The 15,072-nt window shown below is 35.3% G+C and overlaps 1 protein-coding gene across 2 annotated transcripts in view; it reads right to left on the minus strand.

Moving 5' to 3' along the window:
• Positions 1-4,761: 4,761 nt before the first annotated feature.
• The window catches only part of Cad86C (Cadherin 86C), a 36,705-nt gene continuing 26,394 nt past the window's right edge, over positions 4,762-15,072 (minus strand). For both annotated transcript variants that reach the window (XM_065360814.1, XM_065360813.1), the window contains 5 exons: positions 14,420-14,760; positions 10,410-10,546; positions 10,111-10,178; positions 9,721-10,028; positions 4,762-7,027 (listed from right to left, as the gene is read on the minus strand). In XM_065360814.1, the coding sequence (XP_065216886.1) occupies positions 5,231-7,027; positions 9,721-10,028; positions 10,111-10,178; positions 10,410-10,546; positions 14,420-14,760 (2,651 nt within the window). In that variant the 3' untranslated portion in view covers positions 4,762-5,230. The remainder of the gene's footprint in view (positions 7,028-9,720; positions 10,029-10,110; positions 10,179-10,409; positions 10,547-14,419; positions 14,761-15,072) is intronic.

Here is a 15,072-nt window from a genome sequence, read left to right on the forward strand (position 1 = left end):
AGGGGTCATGCGACTTGTAACGCAACAAGGATTCTTGGTACTTGCATTGACGTAATAATAGGTACATACGTAAACGTATAGGTCTCTGAGGGTACTATTACATCCGTACTACGTATAGTTAATACCAATAATGCCAGACTGCGCGAATGTAATGGACTGGAATCCTTGCGAAATTCTTAATTTCCGATACGTTCGTTGAATACATTAAGACTCCGAGACGAGAAGAAATGAAAAAAAAAAAGAATAGAATAGTAATACATACATAAAATTTTCGTCCAGAAATTGGCTCGCAAAGTGCAAAATTGCCAGCAGGCAGCGCGGCGGCAACTCTTCAGAGATGAGAGAATTCTTGGAGAGAAAGAGACATTCGCATAGTACACACTTTGTGTAGTGTACGTACTTATTGTACGCGGATTGGACGTGAATAGCATTTTTACAACTTCATTATGGCGATGGACGTGCGTAAGTACTTAGACCTAAAGGTAAATTACGATGGATGGATGGATGGATGGTACCTAGACCTATACAGCTTGTGTAAAGCTTTGTGCGAAGAAAGCAATTTACACTATGTGGATTGTTGCACGCGCCGGTGCATTATGAAGTAGTTTAAATACTTATTCTTGGAAAATAAAATAGTTGAGTTACACATACCTACCTGTACATATGGATAGGTGTATAGGTGCTCGTAGGTACTTGTTGTGAATAAGTGCATTATGTACTTAGGTACAAAGTACGTATAAGCTGATGAAGGTACCTGATTCTGGTATCTACTTATTTGGCTAATAAGTCTTCGTGGAATACACAGTGATTAATATTGGATTCGACTTTGAAAGCAACACCAAGCAATGGACCATTTTCTAATTACCATGGTCCATGATACCAGAGATAATATTATATCTTGAGCAAACCATGCTAAAAAGTGTGTATGTATTCGATGTACCAGCTGTATATATAGCTGGATAAGTATTCACAATAGTGTACGATGTTCAAAAAAAAAAAAAAAAAATCAAGAAGAATAAGATGAAGTGTACTTACAATAAAGGGCAACGCTTGGAAACAAAAAACCCAGCTGTATTATTTGACTTGGTGTCGTATTTAGCTTCCGGCTTACTATCGACAATGTTTCAACGTCTATAAGATCGTAGGTATTGTTCCACAGTACCTACCTGCTCATTTTCAATAGATGATGATGCATAGGTAGATATGAAAATACGAGTACTTGTTAGATGGATAAGTATTGAATTTGAAAGTTAATTGAAATTTGACGATGACGATGATGTGGGTAACGGTATTGGAGGTGTGTTGTGAACTCCGGGCCATGTAGAAATTGTGTAATTTTCCAAGAAGTGATTTGGCTCATTTGTCCCTTGGAGCAGTGGAGATTGTCGGAGATGTGCTGATGTGCGGTAGCGAATAAATGAAAGAATGGTGAAGATTCAAGATGAGATGGATTTTTTTTCAAATGCCAGAATGAGAACTTTTCAATATTTTAGTCAACATTTTTGAAACGATTATTCGTCGATCGAAAAAAATCGTCTAAAAATATCTGGGGAGTAAAATTCCTTCCTCTTAACCCCCCCCCCCCTCATCTACCTCCCCATAACTATCACCTGTCCCAAATCAGAGTATTTACCAACTTAATATTTATAAATCAAACATTTTTGAATTATAATTTAGGTATTTTCAAAATAATTAAGTAAACTAGGTATACTTAAACATTTTCAAACAAATGAAATATTTTTAAAAGAGTAAAGAAGCCTGAAAGTGGAAAAAACAAAAAAATTAAGAATAGGTTTCATTTTGGAAAGATTTTGATGTTTCGCTGAAAAGTCTTGAAAAATGTCATCATTTTTCTTTTGAATACCTATTGAGGTAAAATGGAAAATACTGAGCAAAAAATTATGAAATAATACCTTACTGATCTCGAAGGAAGAAACTCAAAAAAAAATTATCAACAAGTTTTTCATTTTCAAATTTTTGTTTCAATAATTCCTAGATTTATTTTTAGTTTCCGATTTCATTTTCAGTGTGCTCGGTTTTATTTTTCATCATAACATTTCAATGTTTCTGATAATATAATTTTCAGTTTTTGATTTCTTTTGATTTTTGACATGGATATGTTTTTTGGGCGGGGGTCTGTCCAAAACATTCATCAAGCTGTCCCGCGTCACGCAGATAAAATTGTTCGATTCTTGATTATTATCATGTCTGATTTTTGAAGAACCTGGAAAAAATCGATATTATTATACGTTGGAATTTCAAAAAGATAACTTGAAAATTGATCAATATTCACAATTATTTTTAGAGCAGTCATCAGATTTTACAACATTTGTTCAGACTTGTAGGAACTTGGAAAAAAGTCTCAATAAATTCCAAGCAATTGTGCTAGACTTGAAAAACTTGGGAGAATTTATGTATGAAATTTTTACTCTAATTGAAGTAAGGTACACTGACGACCTTAGATAGCTACATTGACGGGCCAACGACCTCAAGAAGGCACACAGACGGTTTTGAAAAGCCAGACAGACAAGTCAATGACCTCAAGAAGCCAGACAGAAAACAGATGGCCTTGAGAAGCCAGACAGACGGATCAATGACCTCAAGAGATCAAACTGGCAGGCAGACAGTCTTTAAAAGCCAGACAGACGGGCTAATGACCTTGAGAGACCAAACAGGCAAACAGACGGTCTTGGAAAGCCTGACCGATGGGTCAATGACCTCAGGAGGCTAGCCATGTCGATATACGGTCTTGAAAAGCCAGACAGATGGGTCAATGACCCCAAGAGACTAGACAGATGGCAGACAGATGGCCTTGAAGAGCCAGACAGATGGGTCAACGACCTCACGAGGCTAACCATGCCAGTAGACGGTCTTGAAAAGCCAGACAGATGGGTCAATGGCCTGATGATGTCAGATGTGCAGACACGTGACCTTGAGAAGCTATACAGACGGGTCAATGATCTCAAGAAACCGAACAGGCAAACAGACGGTCATGGAAAGTCAGACAAACGGGTCAATGACCTCAAGAGAGTAGACAGGTGAACATACAGATGGCCTTGAAGAGCCAGACAGATGCAAACGACCTCACGAGACTAACCATGCCAGTGGACGGTCTTGAAAAGCCAGACAGATGGGTCAATGACCTGATGATGCCAGATGTACAGACAGGTGACCTTGAGAAGCCATACAGACAGGTCAATGACCTCAAGAAACCAAACAGGCAAACAGACGGGCATGGAAAGCCAGACAGATGGGTCAATGACCTGATGATGCCAGATGTGCAGACAGGCGACTTTGAGAAGCCATACAGACAGGACAATGACCTCAAGAAACCAAACATGCAAACAGACAGTCTTGGAAAGCCAGACAGATGGGTCAATGACCTCAAGAGACTAGACAGGTAGACAGACAGATGGTCTTGAAGAGCCAGACAGATCGGGCAACGACCTCACGAGGCTAGCCATGCCGGTAGACGGTCTTAAAAAGCCAGACAGATGGGTCAATGACCTCAAGAGACTAGACAGGTAGGCAGACAGATGGCCTTGAAGAGCCAGACAGATGGGTGAATGACCTCAAGAGATCAGACAGGCAGACAGACAGATGGCCTTGAGAAGCCATACCGACGGGTCAATGACCTCAAGAGGCCAGACATGCAGACAGACATTGTTAAGAAGCCAGGCAGACGGGTCAATGACCTTAAGATGCTAATCAGGCAGGCAGACAGACGACCTTGAGATGCCTGATCGAACGGTCAGTGACCTTTATTCAGTTCTTGGTTTCATTTTCATTTTCCAACTTTTCCATTTCATTCTGGGCCTTTTATTTTATTTTTTGAAATTTTCAATTTTGTAATCAGATGGTATTCAGTTTTTTCCAGAGTTTTCGTTCTTATGTTGTGTTATTGTTTTAAAGTTCAGAATTTTCAGTCTTCATTTTTTAATCATCTTTTTTTTAAATTTATTTTTAGTTTTCAGCTGTTTTATTTTCCAAATTTTTAAATCCATATTTTTTCATTTTCAGTTTTTGTTTTTTACCATTTTGCAAGATTTGGGTTTTATTTTCATTTTAAAATTTATTTTACCTAATTACTAATTTTTAAATTTTGAGTTTCATTTTCTGCGTTCTTGAGACACTTTCTGAGTTTTATTCTTTACTTTTCATGTTTTCTATTTCACTGTCAGTTTTTAATTACATTTTTAGTTGTCAGCTTTATTTCTTGGATTTATAATATTTCACTTTTAGTTTTTTTGGGTTCATTTTCATTTTTTCAAATTTCATTTTCAGTTTTTAATCTGCCTTTCTAAATTTTTGATTTTGATTTCAGAGATTTTCATTTCATTTTTTTTTTTTTTTTGTCTTTCAAAGTTCCTTATTCCGTTCTCAGTTTTTAATTAATTTTATTTTTAAAAATTTTCAACTTTATTTTCTGCAGTTTTCAATTTTTTTCAGTTTTTTTTTTAGTTTTAGTTCTTACGTTGTGTTCTTAGATACTACTTAAATGTTCAGAACTTTCAATTTCGTTTTCAGTTTTCAATTTTCAATCATCAGCTTTTGAATTCATTTTCAGTTTTTGGTTCTATTTTCTGAGTTTTTGACTTCATATTTTCTAATTTTTTATTTCATCTTAAGTTTCGGTTCTTATCTATTTTCCAAGTTTTTGATTTATATTCAGTTTTTGATCCCATTTTCAGTTTTTCATTTCATTTTAAAATTCTGTTTTGATTTACGAGTTTTTCTGTCTGAGAAGGTCAACAAAATATATAAATTTTTGAAAAAAATGTATATTTGAAAAATACAATCTGCGATAACTATTATAGCCTATTTACACATTACATGAGAGGTAACTACATACATGACTAGTAATATTGGAACATACGAGTACAAGAGTATTAAATTACATAAACATATAAAAATAATTATTGAAATTTTTACGTTGCAAAATAATTTTTCTTCCAAAGTGAAGCATATTAGATTAGGTATTTAAATAATCGGTGGCAAAATTTTTCTACTCGAAAAAAAAATAAAAATAACTATAGGTAATTACCTATTTAGTATAAGCAATTTATAATGATTTTTAAAAAAAATAATTAAAAAACAAACTCTTTTGATTTTCATTTTGAGGAACATACTGGAAGCATTTTCATTATGTTATAATTGTAGCAAAATAAAAATTTTAATAAAATAAAAAAAAGTGCGTTAAAAAATGTTCAAGAGTTGATAAGCTCTTTCATTATTGCTCTTGCTCCTGTACAGATCCGTTGCTACTGTTGCCCAAATGTTCGGTAGCTGCGTCATCGTAAGCGATAGTGAAGACGCTCTTTTTCTCCATCAGCTGCTGGTTCTTGCTTTTGAGCTTCAAAGTGGAAGTAGCACTGATCGGAGGAGTAGTCTGATTAGGGTCGTTATTTTCACCTCCACCCCCATTTGATTTAATCTCACCGCTCGTATTCGATCCCGAACTGACGTTGGTTTTCTCCACATTCGCTGTTGTGGTTTTATTATTGGCAGAGGTATGTTTACATTTAGGCTTATAGGTGCCTTCTTTTCGACGTTCTTCGCATTTCTTGCATGGCTCGAAGTGTGACTCTTTCTCGTAAGTATTGGATCTGTTCTGCTTGAACTCTTGTCGACGACTATGAGCTCCCACCTTGGGAGGTTCGGAGGCGCTCAGACGTCTGGCTATGAGTCTAGATTTCAGAGATCTCGGCGTGTACATTTCCTTATCAGAGAGCACTGTTCGAGTATCGTTGATATCGGTATAAGAGACTGATTTCTTGACATCGCACAACGAAACGTGATGGTTTCGCAAATCGTTGGAGCTTTTATACTTGCCTTTGGCGTGTTTCAGGTCGAGTTTCGAGTTAGCTTCGGCTGTAGCCTCCCTGGAATGGATTTTGGTCCGGTTATTGGCCATTCTCAAGATGCTGCTTTTGTTTTGACGATGCTGAGATGAACTGTTGCGTGACTTGACTCCTTCGACGTTCTCGGCCTCTTCCATGATCGGTGTACGGATCTTGTATCGAGCTTTATCTTTCCCTATGACGCTGTAACATCTTCTGTAGCCTTTCTTATGAAGTACGTCTGCATCGCTGTCGCTCGAGTCGTCATTTTCGCTTTTAACCTTTCGAGGTTCGGGTCGCATCAGACATAGGACGTCGGTTTGTGTTGATCGATGGCGATCGGTTTGGGTACCCATGGATAAGCTACCTGGAAGACTTTGAGTATCCACTGTTTGAGTCAAGAAACGACGCTGCTCTTCGACCAAGAACCGAGTCAGCAGGATGTCTCGTTGGAAAGAAGTCAACCTGTTGCGTTCTTCTTCGAGATGAGCTACGTCTAGGATTGTATTACGAAACGTATCAGGTTCGCTGGCCGGAGGTTGGGGGGTGTCTTGAGTGCTTGCTAAGGTCTTAGAATGCTGGATATAGTTGGCGATACCTATTTTGGTCATTCCGTTGGAGATCTTCTCGGAAACTGATTTGGTAACGAGGTCTGCATCTCGAACTATCGACGTATCTATAATTTCAGAAGGTCCTGGAGAAGGTTCGAAGGATGAGGGGGCATTCTGAGAGGGCTCGATACGGATCATTTGGATTTCCTGTGATACTGGAGCTGGTTCTGCTGACACTGAGGGTTCTTCGATTTCGACTTCGATATGCTTGGATCTGTTCAGCTTGGGTTTCTCTGTTCGACTTTCGTCTTCAATTGAGGATTGCTTCGGAGGAACGATGTATTCGATTTGTGTTATGGCCCCGTTCTGAGTATCGTACTGCTTGGCAGGGTGTTCGGTATGAGATGAACTGGTTTTCGAGGTGTTATTCGTGTCGTAATGATTATAGTATGTTTTATCAGGCTGATGCAGGAGTGTTTCTTCAGCAACGATGGATTCGTCATTGGTTTGCAAACGTAAAATTTCAGCTTGACCTTCCCGAACAAAGGTTTCTTCTCGAGGACCTGGAGATGTTTGACGACGGTGACGATCGTGAGAGTTCTTAGCGATGTATTTCTTGGTTCTGGGAGCAGTTTCCTGTTGGGAAAAAAATCGAGGACTGGATTAGAGGCTGACAATAAGGGAACCTCTTGAGGTGTCACACTATGATTTGAATGGGACCGCAATTTTTGGAAAGAGCATAGTCTAAAACCCTCAAAACCAAATTTTCAGCTGCCCAAGTTCATTTCTCGATTTTTGGCAAATTTTTGAAAATTCAAAATTGACTGTTTTTGGCGATTTATGCTTTTTTTTCAAAAAGTACGTACTAGATCGATAAAAATGGTCAAAATAAGTCCCAAAACTAATATTAATTATCCAAATCCAAATTTCACTGTTTCCAGCCGTTCTGGAGCCTCCAGCGCGATTTTTTAATTTCTCCAGAATTTTGAATTTGCTCCAGAAGGCGTGAATATGAAGTTGGACAGCTAAAAATCGAGTTGTATATTACACTCGACCTGTTCAACGAGTTTATCCACATTTGAGCCGATTTTGAGAGTGACGCCTCAAAAGTGGCTTTTTGACCAGCTTTTTTCAAAATTAAAAAATCCAAAAAATCAAAAGATAACCGTTCGCGAGGAAATTTTTTAAATTTGCGCGAATCGCTGAATTTCTTCAAAAACTGACCCTCGGAGCGCAAATTCTACCGTTTCCAGCCGTTTCGGAGCGAGAGTGACACCTCAAAAAACCACTCTTGAGGTGTCATCATTCCCAAAATCGTCTCAAATGTAGATGAACTCGTTAAACAGGTCGAGTATAATACACAACTCGATTTTGAGCTGCCCAACTGCATATTCACGCCTTCTGGAGCAAATTCAAAATTCTGGAAATTGAAAAATCGCGCCGGAGGCTCCAAAATGGGTGGAAATTGTGAAGTTTGGAATTGGGGGGTTAGTTTTGGACAAAATACAGCGATTCGCGTCAATTTCGAAAATTTACACACAAACGGGAAACTTCTGGAGCAAATTCAAAATTCTGGAGAAATTGAAAAATCGCACTGGGGGCTCCAGAATGGCTGGAAATAGTGAAATTGTGATTTGGGGGGTTAGTTACGGACAAAATACAGCGATTCGCGTGAATTTCAAAAATTTCCACACAAACGGGAAACTTTTGATTTTTTGGATTTTTTAATTTTGAAAAAATCTGGTCAAAAACCCACTTTTGAGGTGTCATTCTCAAAATCGGCTCAAATGTGACTAAACTCGTTAAACAGGTCGAGAATAATACACAACTCGATTTTGAGCTGCCCAACTGCATATTCACGCCTTCTGGAGCAAATTCAAAATTCTGGAAAAATTGAAAAATCGCGCTGGAGGCTCCAGAATAGCTGGAAATTGTGAGATTTGGATTTGGGGGGTTAGTTTTGGACAAAATACAGCGATTTGCGTGAATTTCGAAAATTTCCACACAAACGGGAAACTTTTGGAGCAAATTCAAAATTCTGGATAAATTGAAAAATCGCGCTGGAGGCTCCAAAATGGCTGGAAATTGTAAAGTTTGGATTTGGGGTGTTAGTTTTGGACAAAATACAGCGATTCGCGTGAATTTTGAAAATTTCCACACAAACGAGAAACTTTTGATTTTTGGATTTTTTAATTTTGAAAAAATCTGGTCAAAAACCCACTTTTGAGGTGTCATTCTCAAAATCGGCTCAAATGTGACTAAACTCGTTAAACAGGTCGAGAATAATACACAACTCGATTTTGAGCTGCCCAACTGCATATTGACGCCTTCTGGAGCAAATTCAAAATTCTGGAGAAATTGAAAAATCGCGCTGGGGGCTCCAGAATGGCTGGAAATAGTGAAATTGTGATTTGGGGGGTTAGTTACGGACAAAATACAGCGATTCCCGTGAATTTCGAAAATTTCCACACAAACGGGAAACTTTTGATTTTTTGGATTTTTTAATTTTGAAAAAAGCTGGTCAAAAAACCACTCTTGATGTGTCACTCGCAAAGTCGGCTCAAATGTAAATAAACTCGTTGAACAGGTCAAGTATAATACACAACTCGATTTTGAGCTGCCCAACTGCATATTCACGCCTTCTGGAGAAAATTCAAAATTCTGGAGAAATTGAAAAATCGCGCTGGAGGCTCCAGAATAGCTGGAAATTGTGAGATTTGGATTTGGGGGGTTAGTTTTGGACAAGATACAGCGATTTGCATGAATTTCAAAAATTTCCACACAAACGGGAAACTTTTGATTTTTTGGATTTTTTAATTTTGAAAAAAGCTGGTCAAAAAACCACTTTTGAGGTGTCACTCTCAAAATCGGCTCAAATGTGGATAAATTCGTTGAACAGGTCGAGTGTAATATACAACTCGATTTCTAGCTTCCTTAACTGCATATTCACGCCTTCTGGAGCAAATTCAAAATTCTGGAGAAATTAAAAAATCGCGCTGGAGGCTCCAGAACGGCTGGAAACAGTGAAATTTGGATTTGGATAATTAATATTAGTTTTGGGACTTATTTTGACCATTTTTATTGATCGAGTACGTACTTTTTGAAAAAAAAGCATAAATCGCCAAAAACAGTCAATTTTGAATTTTCAAAAATTCGCCAAAAATCGAAAAACGAACTTGGGCTGCTGAAAATTTGGTTTTGGGAGTTTTAGACTATGCTCTTTCCAAAAATCGTTGTCCCATTCAAATCGGATTGTGACACCTCAAGAGGTACCCTTGTGAGGCAAGTTGAGAAAGATTATATTGTATCCAAAGTAGGCTAAAACTTACCGGTTCATTGACCCTTTGAAAATTCAATTTGGCCGGATCCAAAATATGGTATTCGCTGTCAGCGATATCTTGAACGAGTAAATCACCCGGAGCATGCCTCTCCATACTGGAAACATCGGTTCGGTATATAAAAGCTGGCATTTCATCGTTCATTGTCGACTTTCTGTAGTGAGCTGGTGACATCGATTTTGGTATTAAGAACACAGGTTGAGAATCGTGCTCTCGACGACGATAGAATTTCCATCGATTTCGGTACCCCGAATCGCTACTGCTGCGAGTCTCCAGTCTGCGACTGTGATGGTTATTGGCTGTGGAAAAAATAATGGTGTGTTTAAAAAATATACTCAAGTACGCAAAATAAGTACGAGTAAGACGTATAAAAATATTTACCTTGAACCCCTTTACTGCTCAGGTTAATGGTTTGAGCCGCATCGGATACCTGATTCTTTTTTTTCTCGCTGGAAAAATCGATTTAATTTACTATTATTTTAATGAATATAGCTACCTACTCGAGCAGTAAATAAATAATTTTATTCCAAGTACCAAGTTCGCCTATTAAATAAGTTTACTCGAGAGGAACGTTTACTTAATAAGCGAACTTGCAAAAGGAAATCGGTTTAGGAAGTATTTTATTTTATTTTTCATTCATTAAGCTTAACTTATCTAATGATAGAATATATTTTAATTACCCGAACAAAGTGTAACACGGATGGCATTTTGATAGGTAGCACAACAACAGCGCGATAAATAAGGCGAGTATAAGCAGCATCAAGAGCAGCAAGATCCAATATACGCTCATGCCCGATTCAGCGGGTTGGTATTGGAGCTGAAACATAGATGAGATGAAGAAATATGTAGGATTAATTGTTAATTGTGTCCGGTAATTAAGAGTGGAATCGGTTCGATGGTCTGCCTTCTGTTTTTGCAATTAGCTAAGGTGAGTTTGTTTTTAGTTTGGATTGAATTTTTGTCTGGTTTGAAAAATATGTGAAATGAAACAATTGAAACGCCTGAAAACTCCCTTTTTAATTGACAGAGAAATTTTTTCAATACCCCGAAGCTGCTGAAATATCTTTTAAATTTATTTATTAATCAATAGTGGTCTGATTTGAATTTTGGAGAATCGGCCTAAAATTATTTGTAGGTACTTAATTCAAATCAAAGTTATAGAGTCCTTGCAAAATTATCAAAAAAAAAGTTTCGTAATGAAAAAAGTTTCAAAAAAACTGCCAAAAGCGAATTAAATCTGTTCAAATTCACTGAAAAAAATATGCCAAAAAAAAAACGTAATTAGGAATTAATTTGGAATTGGAAAATTGTTCAAATAGATCCTAAAATCGTAAATGACCAAGCTAGAGACAATTTTGGGATGAACTTGATCTAGTTTTTAGACTACATATTTTCGATCTTTTTAATCGATTTTTAGAAACTTTAGAATGATTATTGTGGCACTATTATTTTTGAATTGATTTTCAGAAAATTTCAGGATGATTTTTCGATTTTGAATGATTTTCTGGTCATTTTTCGACCAGTGGAAATTCTGGGATAAACTTTGGTCTAGTTTCTCATTTTCGAATTGATTTTCAAAAAGTTTCAGAATGATTTTTCGTTCTTGAATGATTTTTTGGGCATTTTTCAACCAGTTGACAATTTTGGGATAAACTTTAGTCCAGTTTTGAACAATTTTTGAATTTTTTACATCTCATAAACTTTTGAATCATCATCTTAATTTTTTAAACATTTATACGATGGTTTTTCAATATTGAGTGGATTTTTGATGCATTTTATGATCAATTTACGATTTCAAGACGTTGAATTAAAATCGAGTTTTTAGTCAATTTTTGAGACACTAAATTGAATTCCAGAATTGTTAATTTTTGAAGTGATTTCTAAAAAGTTGTAGGATCGATTTTCAATCTTAAATGGATTCTGAGTCTTTTTTTCTTCAATCAATTTTCTGAGTTTAATTCAGTTCCAGAAACTTTGGAACCAATATCTTGAATTACTTATTTTTAAACAGATTTTTAGGAGCTTTCAAGGGTGGTTTTTTAATTTTAATCTTGAATGGACTTTTGATCATTTTTTCAAACACTAGGCAAATTTAGGATAAAAATCGAGTTTTCATTTAATTTTTGTAAAAATTGAGTTCCAGATACTTTTGCATTATTACTTATTTTATTTTGAAACGTTGATTTCCAGAAACTATTAGGATGGATTTTCAATCATGAAACTTGTGATCTTTTTTTTAAAACAGCAGGTGATTTTGGAATTTTACATAGGTAATTAAGTTTTCAGTCAATTTTAGAAATTTTAATTTTTAAAAAAAATTTGATCATTAGGTACTTACATTTTAAAATAATTTTCAGAAACTTTTGGGGTGAAATTTTGATCTTTAATGATTTTTAGGTCATTTTTTCGAACAATAAATGATTTTGAAATAAACTTGATTGATTCTTCAGTCAATTGTTGGATTTTTAATCAAATTTGACAAATAACTAGGTAGCTATTTAATTTTTGAATAAATTTTCAAAAATTTTATGATTGTCATTTCATTTTGGACGACTTTCTAGTCATTTTTTTTTCGATCCACAGATAAATTTGAGATGACTAAATCGAGTTTTATTCAGACAATTTTTGAATTTTTATAGTTGATTTTTAGAAATTTTAAAAACATTAGTTGTCTTGTTTCATATTCAAATTGATTTTCAGAAACTTTTAGGACGCCTTTTCGAGCATCAATGTATTTTTTCGTCATTTTTCGCTAAGATTAGGCAATTTTAAAATTAGCAAGCAATTTTTGGATTTTCAAATCTATTATTTCCAGAAATTTCCTCGATAGTTTTTCGATCATTAATAAATTTTCCGTCATTTTTTCTATAAACATACGATTTTGGGATAAATTAAATCGAGTTTTCAATCAATTTTTTAAACATTTAAGTGATTTTTAGAAGCTTTGAGACTCGCATCTCATATTCAAATTGATTTCTGGGCAATTTTCGGGATGTTTTCTTGATCATAAATTTTTTTTTGGTAATTTTTTCGAGAAATGGATAATTGTGGGATAAGCTCCAGATGTGTCAGTAGATTTTTGGATTTTGCATTAATTTTTCAAAGAATTTGGACCCTTTATTTCAATTTTTAATTGATTTAAATAATTTTAAGATAGTTTTTTGATCTTAAACTATTTTTTGTCCATTTTGTTGAGCAACAGACAATACTTTGAGATGAACTTTATCGAGTTTTCACTCAATTTTTCGAATTTTTATTGATTTTTAACAACTTTTAGGATGGGGTTTTAATCACAAATGAGGGTTTCACCATTTTTTGGATCAACAAACGATTTTGGAATGAATTTAGTCACGTTCCTTTTTAGTCAATTTCTTGACATATGATTTCTCAATCTGTTTTTTTTTTTTTTTTTTTTTTTTTTTGAAAAATATGTAGATAATTGGAATACTTGATCAACTTCTTGCTCAACTTTTAAATTTTTAATCAATTTTTAGTTTTTGGGATGTTTTTTTTATCTTAAACAGATTTTTTGGTCATTTATGTGACCAACAAAATGATTTGGCAATAAATTTAATCGATTTTTCAGTGAATTTTTAAACATTTAAACTCATTTCTTGTTGACTATGAATGCATTATACAATTTTACAAAAAATTCATTTCCGGTAACTCTTAAGATGGGTTTTCAACTTCAAAGATTTTTTTAAAGAGAAAATTTGAATGCAAATGTCAATTTTTGTACATAGGTATATTGTATGATCCTTTTTTTTTCGATCAACAGACCATTTCGACCTAGTTTCTAATCAGTTTTGAATTTTATTAATCCCAACGGTTTTAGAAATTCATCAAAAATTGAAAATTTCAAGTTCATTCAAAAATTTGTCGGTTGATGAGGGGGAGGGGGGAATGACCAAATGATCATTGAGTATCAAAATATCTCTTCAGAAGTTCTTGTAAATCAATTTTAAAACAAAATATTGATCCCAAAGTTTTGAGAAATTGATCAAATAACCAAAAATTGTCTGAAAAATCAAATAATCTCATCCCAATAATGTGTCGACTGATCGCAAAAAATTACCAAAAAATCCTTTAAAAGGTTTGAAATTACTAGTTTAAGAATCATATAATTATTATTCCAAAGTTTCTAAAACTCAATTCTCAAAAAAGATTATCAATTTATTACCTACCTGTACCTATGTATTTCAAACTTTTTAAACATTAATTTGAAAATCGAATAACAATCTGATAACCTCTTTCCAAAATTGATTTAAAATTCGAAAATTGACTCAAAACTCGATTTAGTTTAGGTAGAAATAAGTTATTTGTGTGTGGTATTATTGACTTTCACGAGTTCAGCCGAGTACCCCTTTTTTTTTCAATATTATTATTTACCTATTTAAGAATACGTTTACTAAATTTTTAATAATTATCGCATCATTTTTCATATTCAGTGCTTCGATAACCCGAGAAACTTGGAGATTTCGTACTGGTTTGGACCCAGACTGTTTCAAAATCATCCTATCAGTTGTTTCCAGAATTGAGCAAAGTTGCTACAGAAATGTAAGTTTATTTTCATCCACTTTAATACTAGGTACGATTTATCGATATAATGTACCCATTTGGGGCTCTTGAATTAAGGCATAAAACCATAAAAAATAATATGATTTATTCCACCACAGAAATTTCTACCAACCTGATCAGATTCCTTCTCGCTGTTCCGATACATAGACTGCAACATGTAGTACACATGCTCCATATCGACCATCGAATTATCTCCATAAGTGACTCGAGCCACCACTACGCTTTTCTCCTTATTGCTGGCTTTTTTAGGTTCAGCCACTGCTCTCGCATATCTATGAGTGTGATAAGGTTTGATTTCAACTATGGTAACGTGGCCTCCGGTCATTCCCATGAGTAACTCTTCCATTTGCTCGTAGTCTAAGCCTTTGGCTGGCATAACGAATGTCAGAAGTCTGGTGCCTGTTTCGGGTGGAAATATTCTCACTTGGGCTGTAGACCATCGATGAGGTACTCCTGAAAAAAGCACGAATACGTGGTTAATTAATTTTCATCCAGGTCACTCACTCTCTCCCCCTCCCCATTTTGTGGAAATTTCAAGTTTTAAAATTCTAGTGGAGGGTCTAGGAATTTTCAAGAAGTCGCTGGAGGCTCCAAAATGACTTGAAGTCACCTGCAGTCGACTTACTAACATGCTTAAGTTAGAGTGCAGCGTGAATTTCGGGTTTCCAACGACATCGTTATCTACAGCGGAGTTGACAAGAAAACTAGAGCTGCAGGTGGAATGATGTTACACATACTTACATAATAAACACCGTGAAAACATCG

The sequence above is a fragment of the Planococcus citri genome, chromosome 4, assembly GCF_950023065.1.
Source record: "Planococcus citri chromosome 4, ihPlaCitr1.1, whole genome shotgun sequence".
In the NCBI taxonomy this organism is placed as follows: Eukaryota; Metazoa; Arthropoda; class Insecta; order Hemiptera; family Pseudococcidae; genus Planococcus; species Planococcus citri.